Source organism: Gallinula chloropus (assembly GCF_964237585.1).
Source record: "Gallinula chloropus genome assembly, chromosome: 12".
In the NCBI taxonomy this organism is placed as follows: domain Eukaryota; kingdom Metazoa; phylum Chordata; class Aves; order Gruiformes; family Rallidae; genus Gallinula; species Gallinula chloropus.
This window is the reverse complement of record NC_140097.1, coordinates 8,679,071-8,691,853: the sequence shown is the minus strand read 5'-3', so window position 1 is coordinate 8,691,853 and position 12,783 is coordinate 8,679,071. Positions and strand designations below refer to the sequence as shown.

The 12,783-nt window shown below is 42.4% G+C and overlaps 1 protein-coding gene across 2 annotated transcripts in view; it reads left to right on the top strand.

The window, feature by feature from the left end:
- The window catches only part of PTPRG (protein tyrosine phosphatase receptor type G), a gene marked incomplete at its 5' end in the record, with an annotated part of 401,819 nt that overhangs the window by 85,875 nt on the left and 303,161 nt on the right, over positions 1 to 12,783 (top strand). For both annotated transcript variants that reach the window (XM_084269424.1, XM_084269423.1), the window contains one exon: positions 3,787 to 3,891. In XM_084269424.1, the coding sequence (XP_084125550.1) occupies positions 3,787 to 3,891 (105 nt within the window). The remainder of the gene's footprint in view (positions 1 to 3,786; positions 3,892 to 12,783) is intronic.

Here is a 12,783-nt window from a genome sequence, read left to right as displayed (position 1 = left end):
TTTCTTTTTCAGTCCTACAGAAGATATTTAGAGGTATAACCAGCAAGTTCCTTCCCACAGTTCTCTTGACAAACCATTTGAGCTCCTTACTTGGTTTGTAACATCCTTTCTGGTGGAAGTAAATTTGTGTATAGCATGGCTCTTCACCATTTCTAAGTATAGACAATTGTATGAATCTATTAAGTGGCTATGCAGAAAACTAGAACTGCATGTTTTCACAAGAAAGTCAGGTTTTAAACTGCACAAATAAGATGCTGACTGAAGCAAATGTTCAATTTCACATTAAAGTTAGGCATTCATAAAGGCTTGGATTTGCATAATTTAATTTTCTACACAGAGGATACTGAAAATCAATGGTATGATTCATACCCATACCATGGTTGCTATGTGGCTTTTGACTGTTAAAGCTAGAAGTACAAAGGGTTTTACATCTTCAGATGTTTTGCAGTCTGTAAAAAGAGTAAAAAGACTCAGAGCCTTTTTACCTTCAAGAAATACAGATTATTTGGACGTAGCTTCATTCTTCTGATGGGAAGGCACACAGAAGTGCTCCCTGAGTGGCTACCTGCAGGAGTACCTTATTCCTTGGAGGAGACAGGGTGAAATCTTCCTCCTGTCTGCAGGAGTCAATCTTGCTGGGCAGCAAGAATCTCACAACTATTTGCCTCCTCTCCAGAAGAAAGTCACTGTTGTCTTTCATTTTGCAGTAAGGAGGGACCTCAGGTGTACTTCTCAGCATGTGATTTTTAAGTGAATAATTGGGCTGCTTTTTTTTTTCTGATAGCCTTTCCAGCCTTCCACCTAGGATATTTCTGTGTGCTCTTCCTTGGGATTTTCATGGCTCTGATATTTGTTTAGGTTTTTTGGCCAAGAGGGTTTGGGTCTCCACATCCCTTACGTAATCTTTCCTGCGGAAACGAGTGCCTCTTGCCTCTCAGCCAGGTAGATGTATTAGGGTCAATCAGAAGAGGAAAGTAAGTTATGTGACAGTGTTGCCTACAAATCCTGTTAGCATGACGTGTTCCAGCATTTCTAGCTTGCAGCTTGGGTTGAACTAGCATTTAGAAAGTTGCCAAGAAATCTGTGAAACTCATTCAAATCAGAGTCTCATAATAAATTGCACAATTAGTACCTTTGCTTGCACAAGAGAAAATTTGGCAGGGGGCAAACCTGTAATTGCGTCACTTTCCCTGCCACTTCCAGATTCCAAAAATCTGCGGAAATCCATGATCCACATTGCAGATAGACAGCCCTCGGACACAGTGTGCTCTCCAGTACTGTGATACAAAGTGAGGGTCACCCAGAAGCTTCTCTAAAGGCCAAGGAAGCGAAATTCTTAATTACTGGCACTTTGTGTTCAATAAGGCCCTGGCAGGAGCTTCATTGCAGCTCAGCCGTAATTGGCCGGAGGATAGAAGGGAATCCAGTGCCTGGTGACTGTGTATGGGGAGCAGTGCTCTACATGGCTTCCTAAAGTTTTCATTTGGACTATTCAGCTAATCTCTTACTGATGAAATACACAGATTGGGGTCTGTTGGTGTAAAAGTCCATAGAGCCAATGGATGCCAACTTGTTCTTCGCTTTCAGCGCTGCAGATGGAAGGAGATTGTTTGTGTACGTTTATTGTAGCACAAAAGCTTTCAGCTTTGGTGTTCTGAGAAAGGCAGTTGAATTTATTACAGACCTTTTACTGGCTTTTGTGAATTCACACACCTCCAGTTTGGTTTAGTCAGATGCATAGAAACAATAAGCAAAATTTGCACACAAACACCCCAAACAACCCACGTCTTCAGGGAAGCTGTGCATTCCTTTGCAAGAGACAAAAGTCATTGTTTGAGCTATGCAAGAAAAATACATGGGCTACAATGTGGGTGTGTGTTCGTCTGAGTTTGTTGGTTTTGTTTTGGGGTGGTGTTTTTCCCTGTTTTGGCTGATTCCATTAATTCTATCTAGTTTGTGAGGTTTTACAGAGATTTCCACACTACGGGTCTCTCTGATGCCATAAGGTATTGGTGTTGCCCACTGTGTTGTCTGACATGCAGTACCATCCCCTGGCTAGAAGGCAGTGCTATGTGTCTGCCTTACTTGAGTGCATTGTATCTAGTGATGCTGCTTGAGCCTTGCTTGTGCTGAGGCTGTTGTCCACTGCGCTGTGGGTGCAGGACTGCAGGCTGTATATGGAGGAGATAGATTCAATCTGCTTTACGTGGGGTTTTCCAGTGTAGGTGTGTTGTTGTTTTGTATGGCTGGATCCTGTGGAGAAAAGGGGGTGCTGCAGAGATGGCTGCTGCAAGAAGTAACAAGAGGCTCTCTGTAGGCCTGACAGAGCAAACACCAGCTGACCCAAGGCTGGAATTGTTGCTGACAAAGGCTGAGCCCATCAGCAATGGTCACAGCACCTTTGGGAATCATGTTTAGAAGAAAAAAATACCTGCAAGCAGCTGCTGTTTGCTGTAAGAGAATGGAGTAAAAAGATGTAAGGAGCTGTGCAGACACCAAGGTCAGGGAAGAAGAGGGAGGTGCTTCAGCCCATGGGGAAGACCATGGTGATGCAGGCTATTCTCCTGCAGCCCATGGATAATGACAGGGAACAGAGATCCCATCTATAACCCGTGAAGGACCCCATGCCAGGGCAGGTGGAGACACCTAAATGATGCTGTGACACTGTAGGAAACCTGTGTTGGAGCAAGCTCCTGGCAGCGAAACCTGCAGCCTGTGGAGAGACCACCCCATGCTGGAGCAGGTTTGCTGGGCGACTATGTGGGGGACCAGGCTGGCGCAGTCTGGGCCTGAAGGTCAGCACCCCATAGAAGGAAGCCACACTGACACAATTAGTGAAGAGCTGAAGCCCTGACAGAAAGGACTCATGTTGGAGAAATTCACAGAGGACTGTCTCCCATGGGAGGGACCCCATGGTGCAGCAGCGGAAGGGTGTAAGGAATGTCCCGCACTCTGGCTAAAAAGTAAAACAACTTGTGAGGAACTGACCAAAAACCCTATTCCCTGCCCTTCCCCATGCCACAATGGTGGGGAAGAAGGGTGTGAAATCATGACTGAAGTGAAATCTGCTAAGAAGGGAGGGATGTAGGGAGGTGTATGAAGATCTGATCGCAGTTCTCATCCCCTGACTCTAGTTTCACTGTGTGTGAAGTGTAAAAAATTAGTGAGTTTTCTTTCCTTTTTTCTGTCTTGAGTCTGTTTTGTCCGTTCTGGGGGATGCTCTCTCCCTGTTGTTACTTCAACTCCGAAGCATCTCAGTATAAGTTTTCTTCTCTGTCCAGCTGGATGGGGAGTCATAGAGTGACTGGTGGGCATCTGGCTTCCAGCCAGGGTCAAACCACCCCAAGATGCAGTTAGGATAACCAGGAAAACACTGAACTAGCATATTCCACATGTTGCATCTGTGTTCTTTTAAGATTCTTGATAATCTTTGTGTTGAAATGACAATTAGAAGTTTGGTAGTCATTAGTGAAGTAAATTATCATTTGTGTCTAGAGAGATAAAGTTTGGTCATGTATTATGGCTCATACTTGTTTGCGCGTGTATATTGGGATTTACATATCAAAATCACTGGAGTTATGCAGGTGTGTGCAGAATAATGGCATTGGTGAGTCCTGGCTTCTGTGAATCATCTTTGGATGGTGGCATTTCCTGGTGAGAACAAGTCCACTAAACTACTTTTAAAACAATGCCAAGTTCTTAGTCTGTAAAGACTTAAGCTTTACAGTGTAAACTCCATCGAGTAAATACCACTCTGCTAATGATTCTTGCTTCTTCTCTTCCCAGCTCTGACTGAAGGTTATGTTGGCTCTCTGCATGAAAACAGACATGGTAGTTCCGTGCAGATACGGAGGCGAAAGGCTTCGGGGGATCCTTACTGGGCATACTCGGGTGAGTTGTCTTCTTCAGAGGACTGACACAAGAAATTTGTGTGCTTGTTTTTTGTCACTACTACAATCAGAAATATTTTAAATTAGCTTTACAGTGTATTTTCTTCTATTGGCCTCGTTGCAAACACCTGCCACTTACCCTTATTATTCTGCTCTTCCTTTTAGTTGTCTTCTAGCTTCTTAACATGTCCTTAAGAAGGCATACTCCTGCCAACTTCCTTTCCCTGTTCAATGAGTATGTTCCCAAGTTCACCATTTGCTTAATCTGTCAAACCACCTAAGACGACTGTAAACATCCATATATACATCCAGATTTAAGAAAAACAACCACCTAGAAACGTTACAATTATTTCTTTGCATGTATTTTTGTGGTGGTGTATAATGACGACAATGAGACCTGTCAGTGCAGCATCACATGAGGATGTGTGATGCAGAGAAGGTAGGATATTGGGAGGGTATATTGTTTGTCCCACTGCTTTTGTAAGTCTTACGGAAAACCTGATGTGTCTGCACAATTTTGAAATGCCACAAATCAAAATATACTTGAGAATGATGTCTTTGATGTATGGTTTGACAGTTGGTTTAGGTCTAGAAAATTCCAGGTCTGTTTTTGAAGTTGTTAAAAGAAAAAACAACTTGAAATCATGTTAATAGCTGTTTACTCTATTAAAAATGTCTAACACTGAAAAAGTTTCCTGTGAGGGTTTCATGCATCATAATGAACTTGTGCCTTCTTTTTGGAAGACTTGGGATTCATTTCAGACGTTTAGTGCTTGTCCAAGAGGTATGTTGCAGACTTAGCTTTAGCTGAAGGAAAATTATTACTCTCTACTCACAAGTCTGAATTTTGACACTGGGTTAACAGGCAAATGCTTGTTTTTAACTGTGAACTCCTCTGCTATACAGACCATAAATCCCATTAGAAATGATGGTTATAGGCAAACTTAGAAGTTTCTTCTATTAACACACAAAATACCAGATGTATATACAGGCTGCCTCATTTGCAGATGAGATCATTCAAGTAAAATAAATCTTAAAACTTTAGTGATGTAGGGCAAATGACCACTTTTTGTTAAGCTTTGAGGTTGTTATCAGATGGACAAATATTGTAACAAGATACAGTTCCATACTGCAGCTTAAGAGAGCTTTTATAGATTTTAAGCCCAAACTCATAAAGTAGAAATAAACAGGAAAGATTTGTGTTTCTGAATGAATGGCCTATTCCTATCTCCTGTCTTGTGTAAAATATTACAAGTGAAGTTTTACCTGGCAGGTTTATTTTGCTTCTGCTACCAAAAAATATATTTGGAGTATTCATTGCAGGTAGTTAAATGAAAATGTTTCAAAAAAGGTAGAACACTAGTGGAATTATTCTGTTGTCACATGTGTCGAAGCTCTTTGCTTGAGTTATTGGACTCTCTTTTACACTAGGACTGGTTTTAAAAAAACCCAAACAACGGGGCAAGATATAAAACAACCCAACAAACAAAAGCCCTAAACAAATTAAGTTAGAACCCCCCCCAAACCCACAACACAGCAGCTTATGCATTTGAGACTGTCTTCCTAATTCTGTTGTTATGATGCTGGTATTCTTCCTTTATGAGTAATATCACTTGTTCACCCCTCCAAAAAAGCTTTTACCACCCACGAATCATTTTAAGTTTATGTCAAAATAAAATATATAGTCCTGGTGTGTAATTACACCTTACCTTTTGGGGTTTTGCATCCTTTTGTCTATTGATAAATCTCTTGCTTCTATGAGGAATATTGCCAATCTGTTTTTGAGAAAAAGGATAGTGACTCTGTAGCTGTCAATCACATGCCATCCTCCCTGATTAGTGCTATCTAATTAGAACGTTTTTGTCACTGTTGCTGATAAAAGGAGTAAATTAAGAGATGGAAAAGGTGGAAATGATATATTTACCAGCTCTTATCGAGAAACCAGAAGAGGATATGAGGTTGTTTTCTCAGGATGCTTTGTCAGGCTCCTGTTTGAACTGTGACTTGAAATGCCTTTTTAGGACAATGTGGTTTAGGTCCAAGTACTCTCACTGCAGAACCTGGGTCTTGGCCAAATGTTTTGTGACACGAAATACAGGTGTGAGCAAACAGCCTTGGTGCTGTGTGTTCTGGCTGGCTGGGCTCAGCACATCTGAGCAAGTCCTTCCTTGAAGTAGATGGGGATCTGGTGCCCTCCAGAGCCACGATGGTCTCTGCCTGTGAGGAGGAGCAGCTCTGCCCCACAGAGCCCCACATCCAGTGCCTGGGGATCTGAGGCAGCGCCATGTGCAAAGTGTGGGTGCTGAGAGGCAAGGCAACAGTCTGGGTTGTGCCTGAAAGGGAAAATTTGAAGACAAGTAGAGAATTGGGAAAGGCATGGTTAGGTGAAGGAATTTTTCTAGGGTTGATGCTGTCCTGCAGGATTATCAGTATTATCAGCATCTTCCTGAGAAAGGGTGAAAATTAAGCTGAGCAATTAGGTAGGGAAAGGAGTCTGTGCTCTGTTACAAACTGGATGTTTCTACAAGCTGCTGCTTTGTCATGGCTTTTTACACGTAGAGGTTTCTCTTTGCTCCCCTTGCTTGATTCCTTCCAGCTCCATGCAGGATTTTCAGCCAGTTCAGCCTCTGAACTGAATCTGAGGTTTTTGTCTGTGTTGGCTCACTGAGGGGATCAGAGGTAATGCAAATACCTAGCTCCTGGGTTTAGGTAGAAGATGGGAATAAATGGTGGGTGGCAGAGCCCAGATGCCAGACAGATGTTTGTTTCTAGCTGAGCACAGTGAGGAGGAGGATAACGTTATCTGTTCCTTACTCCTTGCTTCTTCATTCCCCAGAATGTTTCCCAGGAACCCTGAGCAGGGCTTGGCTAAGCAGTTTAAGTACTTACAACGTTTGTCCTGCAGGTAGGGTTTTGGACATGACTAGGAAGTTTACATCAAATGAGCCTACAGAGAGTGGAAACTTTCCTCTGCAGTTAGCAATTAGCCTGTGTCAATGATTTCCAGGCTATTTTACAGACATTATCTGGTAGGCTGCTTCTCTTCCTTATCCTCAAATGGTTAGGCCAGCTCCCCTCCGGTTACTTGTACAACATCTGCTGGCCCAGCCCCAGCAATTATGGGCAGGGAAGAAAGTTGTGCTAGGCTGTGTGCTGGGGAATCAGAAGTTTCTTCAAAGGAGATTTGCCAGCTGGAGTAAATAAGACCAGGGCAGCTTCTGCCAGCCATCAGGCAGTCGTTTGCTGAACCCCAATACTGACCAGCATCCCCATGTTCCTGCTGAGCCTGCACTAAGGCTTTACACTGTTTTTGGTTGGGCTGTACTAAGCTGTACAAGCAGAGGCCTCTCTATGTTTATGGCAGTGTCTGCTTGCAGAGCTGTTCTATTTTGGGGCTTATGTTTTCTGCAGTAAATCCTGAGGTGTGGGTGGAAAGGTCTGGAAGCAGACAGCCAGTTGTGGTTTTCCTGCCTGGGGATGGAAAAAGGACCTGGCCATGCTGTGGAGAGCACTGAAGTCTTTATCTTCCGCAGGATGGATCTGCCCTATCCTGTGCTTTTAGAGTGTAGCCTGTAGGAGACCCTTCTGCTGTTCCATGCTTTTGTGGAGAGAGAATGGTCTTAACGGGTTAAACTCTGGAAATCAGGGAATTTTCCCGCTTTCACAAGCGGTCCATAGCATCACCGTGTATTGCTTTGGTAATATTGTGACTCTCAGGCATAAGTGTTTAGAGAGGATAAACTTTAATGATCGATTAGGAGTCAGGCAGCCCTCAGGGCTGTAATATTCATATAGGGCAGCTATTGATCTCAGCATCCCTGCAGCAGGACCCTGTGTGCTCTTGCTGCTGATCCTGTCTGTGCCCTGCACTGAGCTGCAAAGCTGGCACTGCAGAGCTCCCACTTCACGCTCTGACTGTGAAGGAAAGGATTTTTAAGCCTTATAAAATAAGCCTGTTGTCTACAGACACAATTCTGACTGTAACATTTATTCCAGTTGAGGAATAAAACTCACAAAAATAAAGACTGGATAATTAAATGAAGAAGGCCCATTTTAAATGGGTTCTGTCAAAAAGACAGAAGGAAACACAATCAGCCTTTCAGAAGAAACTTCGTTAAGTCTACGCTAGCAGCTCTTTAAACCAAATTCAGAAGTGAGCAAACACTGAAAACAGAAGACTAACTTGTCTTTAAACAGGAACTGCGAGGCTGAACAGAGCTGGAGATCTCCTAGATGTTCTTTTTAGCGTTTTTCAGGAAGCTCAGGCTACATTTCCAGGGGAATTTCTCTGCCTGAGTGTGCATTCATGTATGTTTTGGCCAAGTATTTATTCCATGTTCGTGTCTCAGAGTTTGCCAGGGCTTCCTAAACTGCAACCAGCCAGTTACTTGCACCCTAAGGGGAATGTGCAATAAGGGCGGAACAGGCAAACCAAGAAGTAGCTGTGGATCTGGAATGTGCTTTGGTGCAGCCTTGTCTTCTCACAAGAATCTCTTCTGTTAGGCTAACCACTGAATGGGCAACTTTGATTTTTAGCACATCTTTACAACTGCCAGAGAACTCAGTATGTTTCTGTTACCTGTTAGAGTGGTAGATGGTGGTTCAGGTGGTTTGTTGTCAGTGTGGAAGTATTTTTGTAAACAGGTAAGATGTTTTTTAAAAAAAATGAAAATTTGAAATCCTACAGAAACATGAAACTGAAATGTTTACCAGAACCAGGGCTTTCTGGCTGGCCTTCCCTTGTGTAATGTATGCTGCTTTACAGATCGTAATATTCCGTGTCAAGTGTTGGATCTGTCAGCGTTGAAAACTCTTTGGTGACCTAAGTAGACCCCATTTGGCCTCACAGTAGCCCAAAACATGGAGAGTGAGAGGGTCAGGACACTAAAAGCAGATGACAGTGTGAGATGCTGATGCAGATGCTTGTGTCTTAAGTCACAGTAGCTCTGAAGGGCTATACCTATTCATGCCAGTTTTTGTGAAGACCTGTCATGTAAAATTAATGTGAAAATCATTGCATGAGATTGTGGAAAACCAAAACTGTCCATGGGGAAGCACTGCTCCTTATTCTGTTACTCTTCTTAAAGTCTTCGGATTTCAGATGTGGTGTCTACTTATTCCCAGTATTAAGATGTGTGATCAGTGGTATGGAGTGGGAGGCTGCGCTGTCAGGATATTGTAGGCAATGGTGCCTTTGTCACTGTAGGTTCCCAGTTGAGCTGTGGAGCTGGCACTGGTAGAGCTGGTGTGCCCTGTTCTCTTGAAACTTTTACTGATCAGCCTGAGTCTTGCAAGCTGACTCATTCAAGGATTACTTTTAAGTAATCAAAACCATTTGGGCTTCTCAGAGGACAAAAAAGGAACCAAGGATGTATACACTTCTTTACTTGTTTATTTAACTATGGCTTTTAAAAAGAGAATCCTACGTAGAAAATGCATCCAGTTGTTTTTTCCCTTTAATCTTAAGGTGTATACAAGGCATCTTTCCTCTTTGTACCTTTGATCTCTCATTTTCTGTGTGAAATTATTAGCACTACTTTTGGTGTTTCTGTTCTTTTTGTGTCCTTAGTGATGTTTTTTCTTGTCTGAAATGTTGGATCCTTTCTCTCCAAGATTGTGTGCACTACCATGAACATTAGTAGAAGTTAATAGAAGAAAAATAAGCTTCACAAGAGTAGAGATGACCCTGTGAGTGGGGAAAAGTGTCCATTAAGAATAGGAACTGTGGCCATGCTGTCATGCTACTGGATGCTATCAGTGTGTGAATGCTTTGTCCTACAACACTTAAGCAGTTATTGCTGTCCTTTAAGATGCTATTATTTAAAACATAACTGGTGGTGAATATAAGAATTGAGTGTTCTTCTCAAAAGCAATTGCTGGCATTAAAACAGGAAAGATCAGTAAAGGTTATTTCCTGAAAGAATAGCAAATGGTGTTAACTGTGATGAAATGTAACATGGTGATGTCCTTTGTAAATGCCTGGATTTCTCTCCCTTTGCTTAGATTGTTCTCATTAAATAAGCTGCTAATGCGAAATGGGCAGGAAATAATCAGCACATAGTAAGGGAAGCAGCAAGACTTATTGAACTGAGGGGTAACTAATGGCCTCTTTGCAGTGGTCAGTATTTCACTCTCTCTGTCCCTCAGAATAATAAATCTTGATGTTGAGCAAAACTCTGGCAAACCATGTGCAGGGCTATTGTTCTGCTGGGACAGTACTCAACTCTCTTAAAAGCAGGGTGGTAAAAATGAGGAGGTTCTGGCTCTCTTTTAAGCTGACATTCTAAAGAGGAGCTAAGTTGAGAGATCTAGGAAAAATATTCCCATTAATATCTGATCTGATTGGTAAACTGAGCTGTGAATATTTTATCTGCGTTCATCAGAGATGGATGTTAGTCTTCAGTGAACCCTGCTGAAACCAGCTGTGATGGATTCGTTTCCAAGTGCAGTCTTGTTAGAGTAACAGTTGTTCCAAAATCAGTGCTACACTCTTTCATAAGAGGAACATAGGAAACCATACCTCCAGAGTTTGCTGTTACTGTCTAAGCAGGAACCCTGGTTTCTAATGTGTGCAGCTAAAACAAGTGGTATATTGCTGCGTGTGTTCTCCTGTCAGGAGATACCATCTGTGTATTCTGATTGTGTTCTGAGGGTACTGGGTTGTGAGTCTTCGTGTCCATTCTCTTGGCACTGTACAGATGTTCACTAGACGCATGCTTGTCTGCAGAAGCTGTAGTGAAATGTGTGTTACTGGAAGGATGTGAAGGAAAATGCTTTTTCTCTCTCTTTAGCTATTCTGTGTTGTGAAGTAATGAGCACAGAAGGTTATCTTTTCATTTTGTTCTGAGAATGAAGAAATAAGCTTTAAAGTTCTTACCCCTGCGAACAAGATATCTCTTCCTAAACATAAGCCAGTGTGAATAAGGAATTCACCATCACATGTTCATGTTGAGTATTTAACACTAGCAGCCCTCCAAGGAGAGCCAGCCTTGCCAGAAGCAGTCCAAGTAGTCTGTATCATTTTTACTAAGCCATATTGCTGGGGAACACAGCTCTGATCGAGAGTCTTGTCATTTGCTTTGTTTGTCTATTGGCAAGTTTCTAAATAATCTGCTGAGAAAACCTCAGATAGTAATTTAGTTTCTACTTAGACACAGACACGATTTCCTTATTGAATACCATTAATACTGTTTACTCTCTCTTCTTGCCACCTTTTCTTGTGTGCCATGCTTACAGCTTATTCCCAGCACTGCCGTAGTCAATCCTAGTATCTAGTCTATAATGAAATGGTTGGCTGAATGTTTAGATGTTGGACACAGTTACGGTGAAATTGCTTTTTTTCCCTCTATTTTGGGGGGGGGGGGGAGGGGGCATGGAGGAGGACATTGCCTCTTTTTTTTTGGCAAGGTTCTTTCTGGAAGCTGATTGTTTTTCATGACTTAAATACATTAAAGCAAATCTCTGGTTTTCAGATGCTCTGAACTGTTTTTGAGTAGATAGGCCATTGGCAGATGAAGAGCTTTGAGAAGCTTAAATATAAGAGGTGCAAAGAACCAGACGATCCCTTAACTTTCTTTCATGAAGTTTTTCCCTACCGCAGCACAAAAGTACAAAACAACGACAACAGCTGCTAGATGAAATCTTCAGAGCTTCAGATACAGTTGTTCCAGTACTACATCAAAGTATTTTTACTTTGCACTGCTGCAATCACAGCTCTGGCTATCTGTTCTGAAATGAGAAAGCACAAAGAGATGCTTTTGCTGGAGAGGGAGGACCCCTCTCCTCTTTAAATGTGCTGTGCTTTGTGTTGCATTTTCTTTCAATTTCACTGGGACATTTGTAGAAAACCTCTGGAATGACAACAACCAAAGCACTATTTCATGAAACTCAGTGTGCTGAAGTGCAGTAAAAAATTGTCAGTTTAGCTGACTTTTAGGCATTAAAATAGTAAGCAGTGTAAAAATATTTCAAGTTCTTTAGGCATAAAAACATGCAAAACGCCTCTTACTTTAAACACACAGAAGAAAGATGGAGTATTTGGGTAGCAGCTGTCGTACAAGCTCTGCAAATGGACTGGAGAATACCCAGAAGGTTGAAGTCTGCAGTTGCCTTAAGATTCTTGAATGATTGCAGTAGTACATTGGAGTTCCAAACTTGATTTTATATGTAAGTGAACTCATACAGGAGAACAACAATGGGAGGGAAAGTATGTGAACAGCATGGATACTTCAGTGAGAAACAAAGCAAGCAGAGCAGCTCTGAATAGCTCTGTAGTGTGGGGGGAGAAAAGAAGTAGCTTGGCACAAAGATTATTGCAATAGTCCAAGCATGAAATAATCAAGGAAGGAATTAGAGTTCTAGTTCCAGGGTATAAGTGGAGTCTTTGTATGACAGAGCTGAGCAAGGCCAATACTGCAGTTGATGGAAGAGATGTAGAATTATTCCTATTATTTTTGTTATGTCAGATGGGCTGCTTCATGTCATTTCAGTTGCTGTCCAGGACATGATCTTCTATATCTCTGCCTCAGGAATTTCTCAGTCTCTCCCTTTTCCCAGAAAGTATCTCCATCATCTTGAAGAACATGGTATTGAAGACTTGCAGTTTTTCATCACGGTGATCCTTGGAAAAGCAGCCCCTGCCAGGAAAAGGAATACAGCTGTTGGGCTGAGATCCCGTGTGAAGGGAGGAGTGAGCAGCAGCAGTGCTGCGCTGGGCTGCTGGCAGGGGTGGTTCCCTGTGCAGTGCTACAGGCTTGTTACAGAAAGGTAGAGATAGTCTTGTCTGTGTGTGCTCTGAGGTGTCCTTTGGTACTGCAGTGTGAGTGCTTTGTGTTGAGGGACTTCTCATGCTTGTAATGTCTCTGAGGTAGGTGTGTGTACGCGATGGAAACAG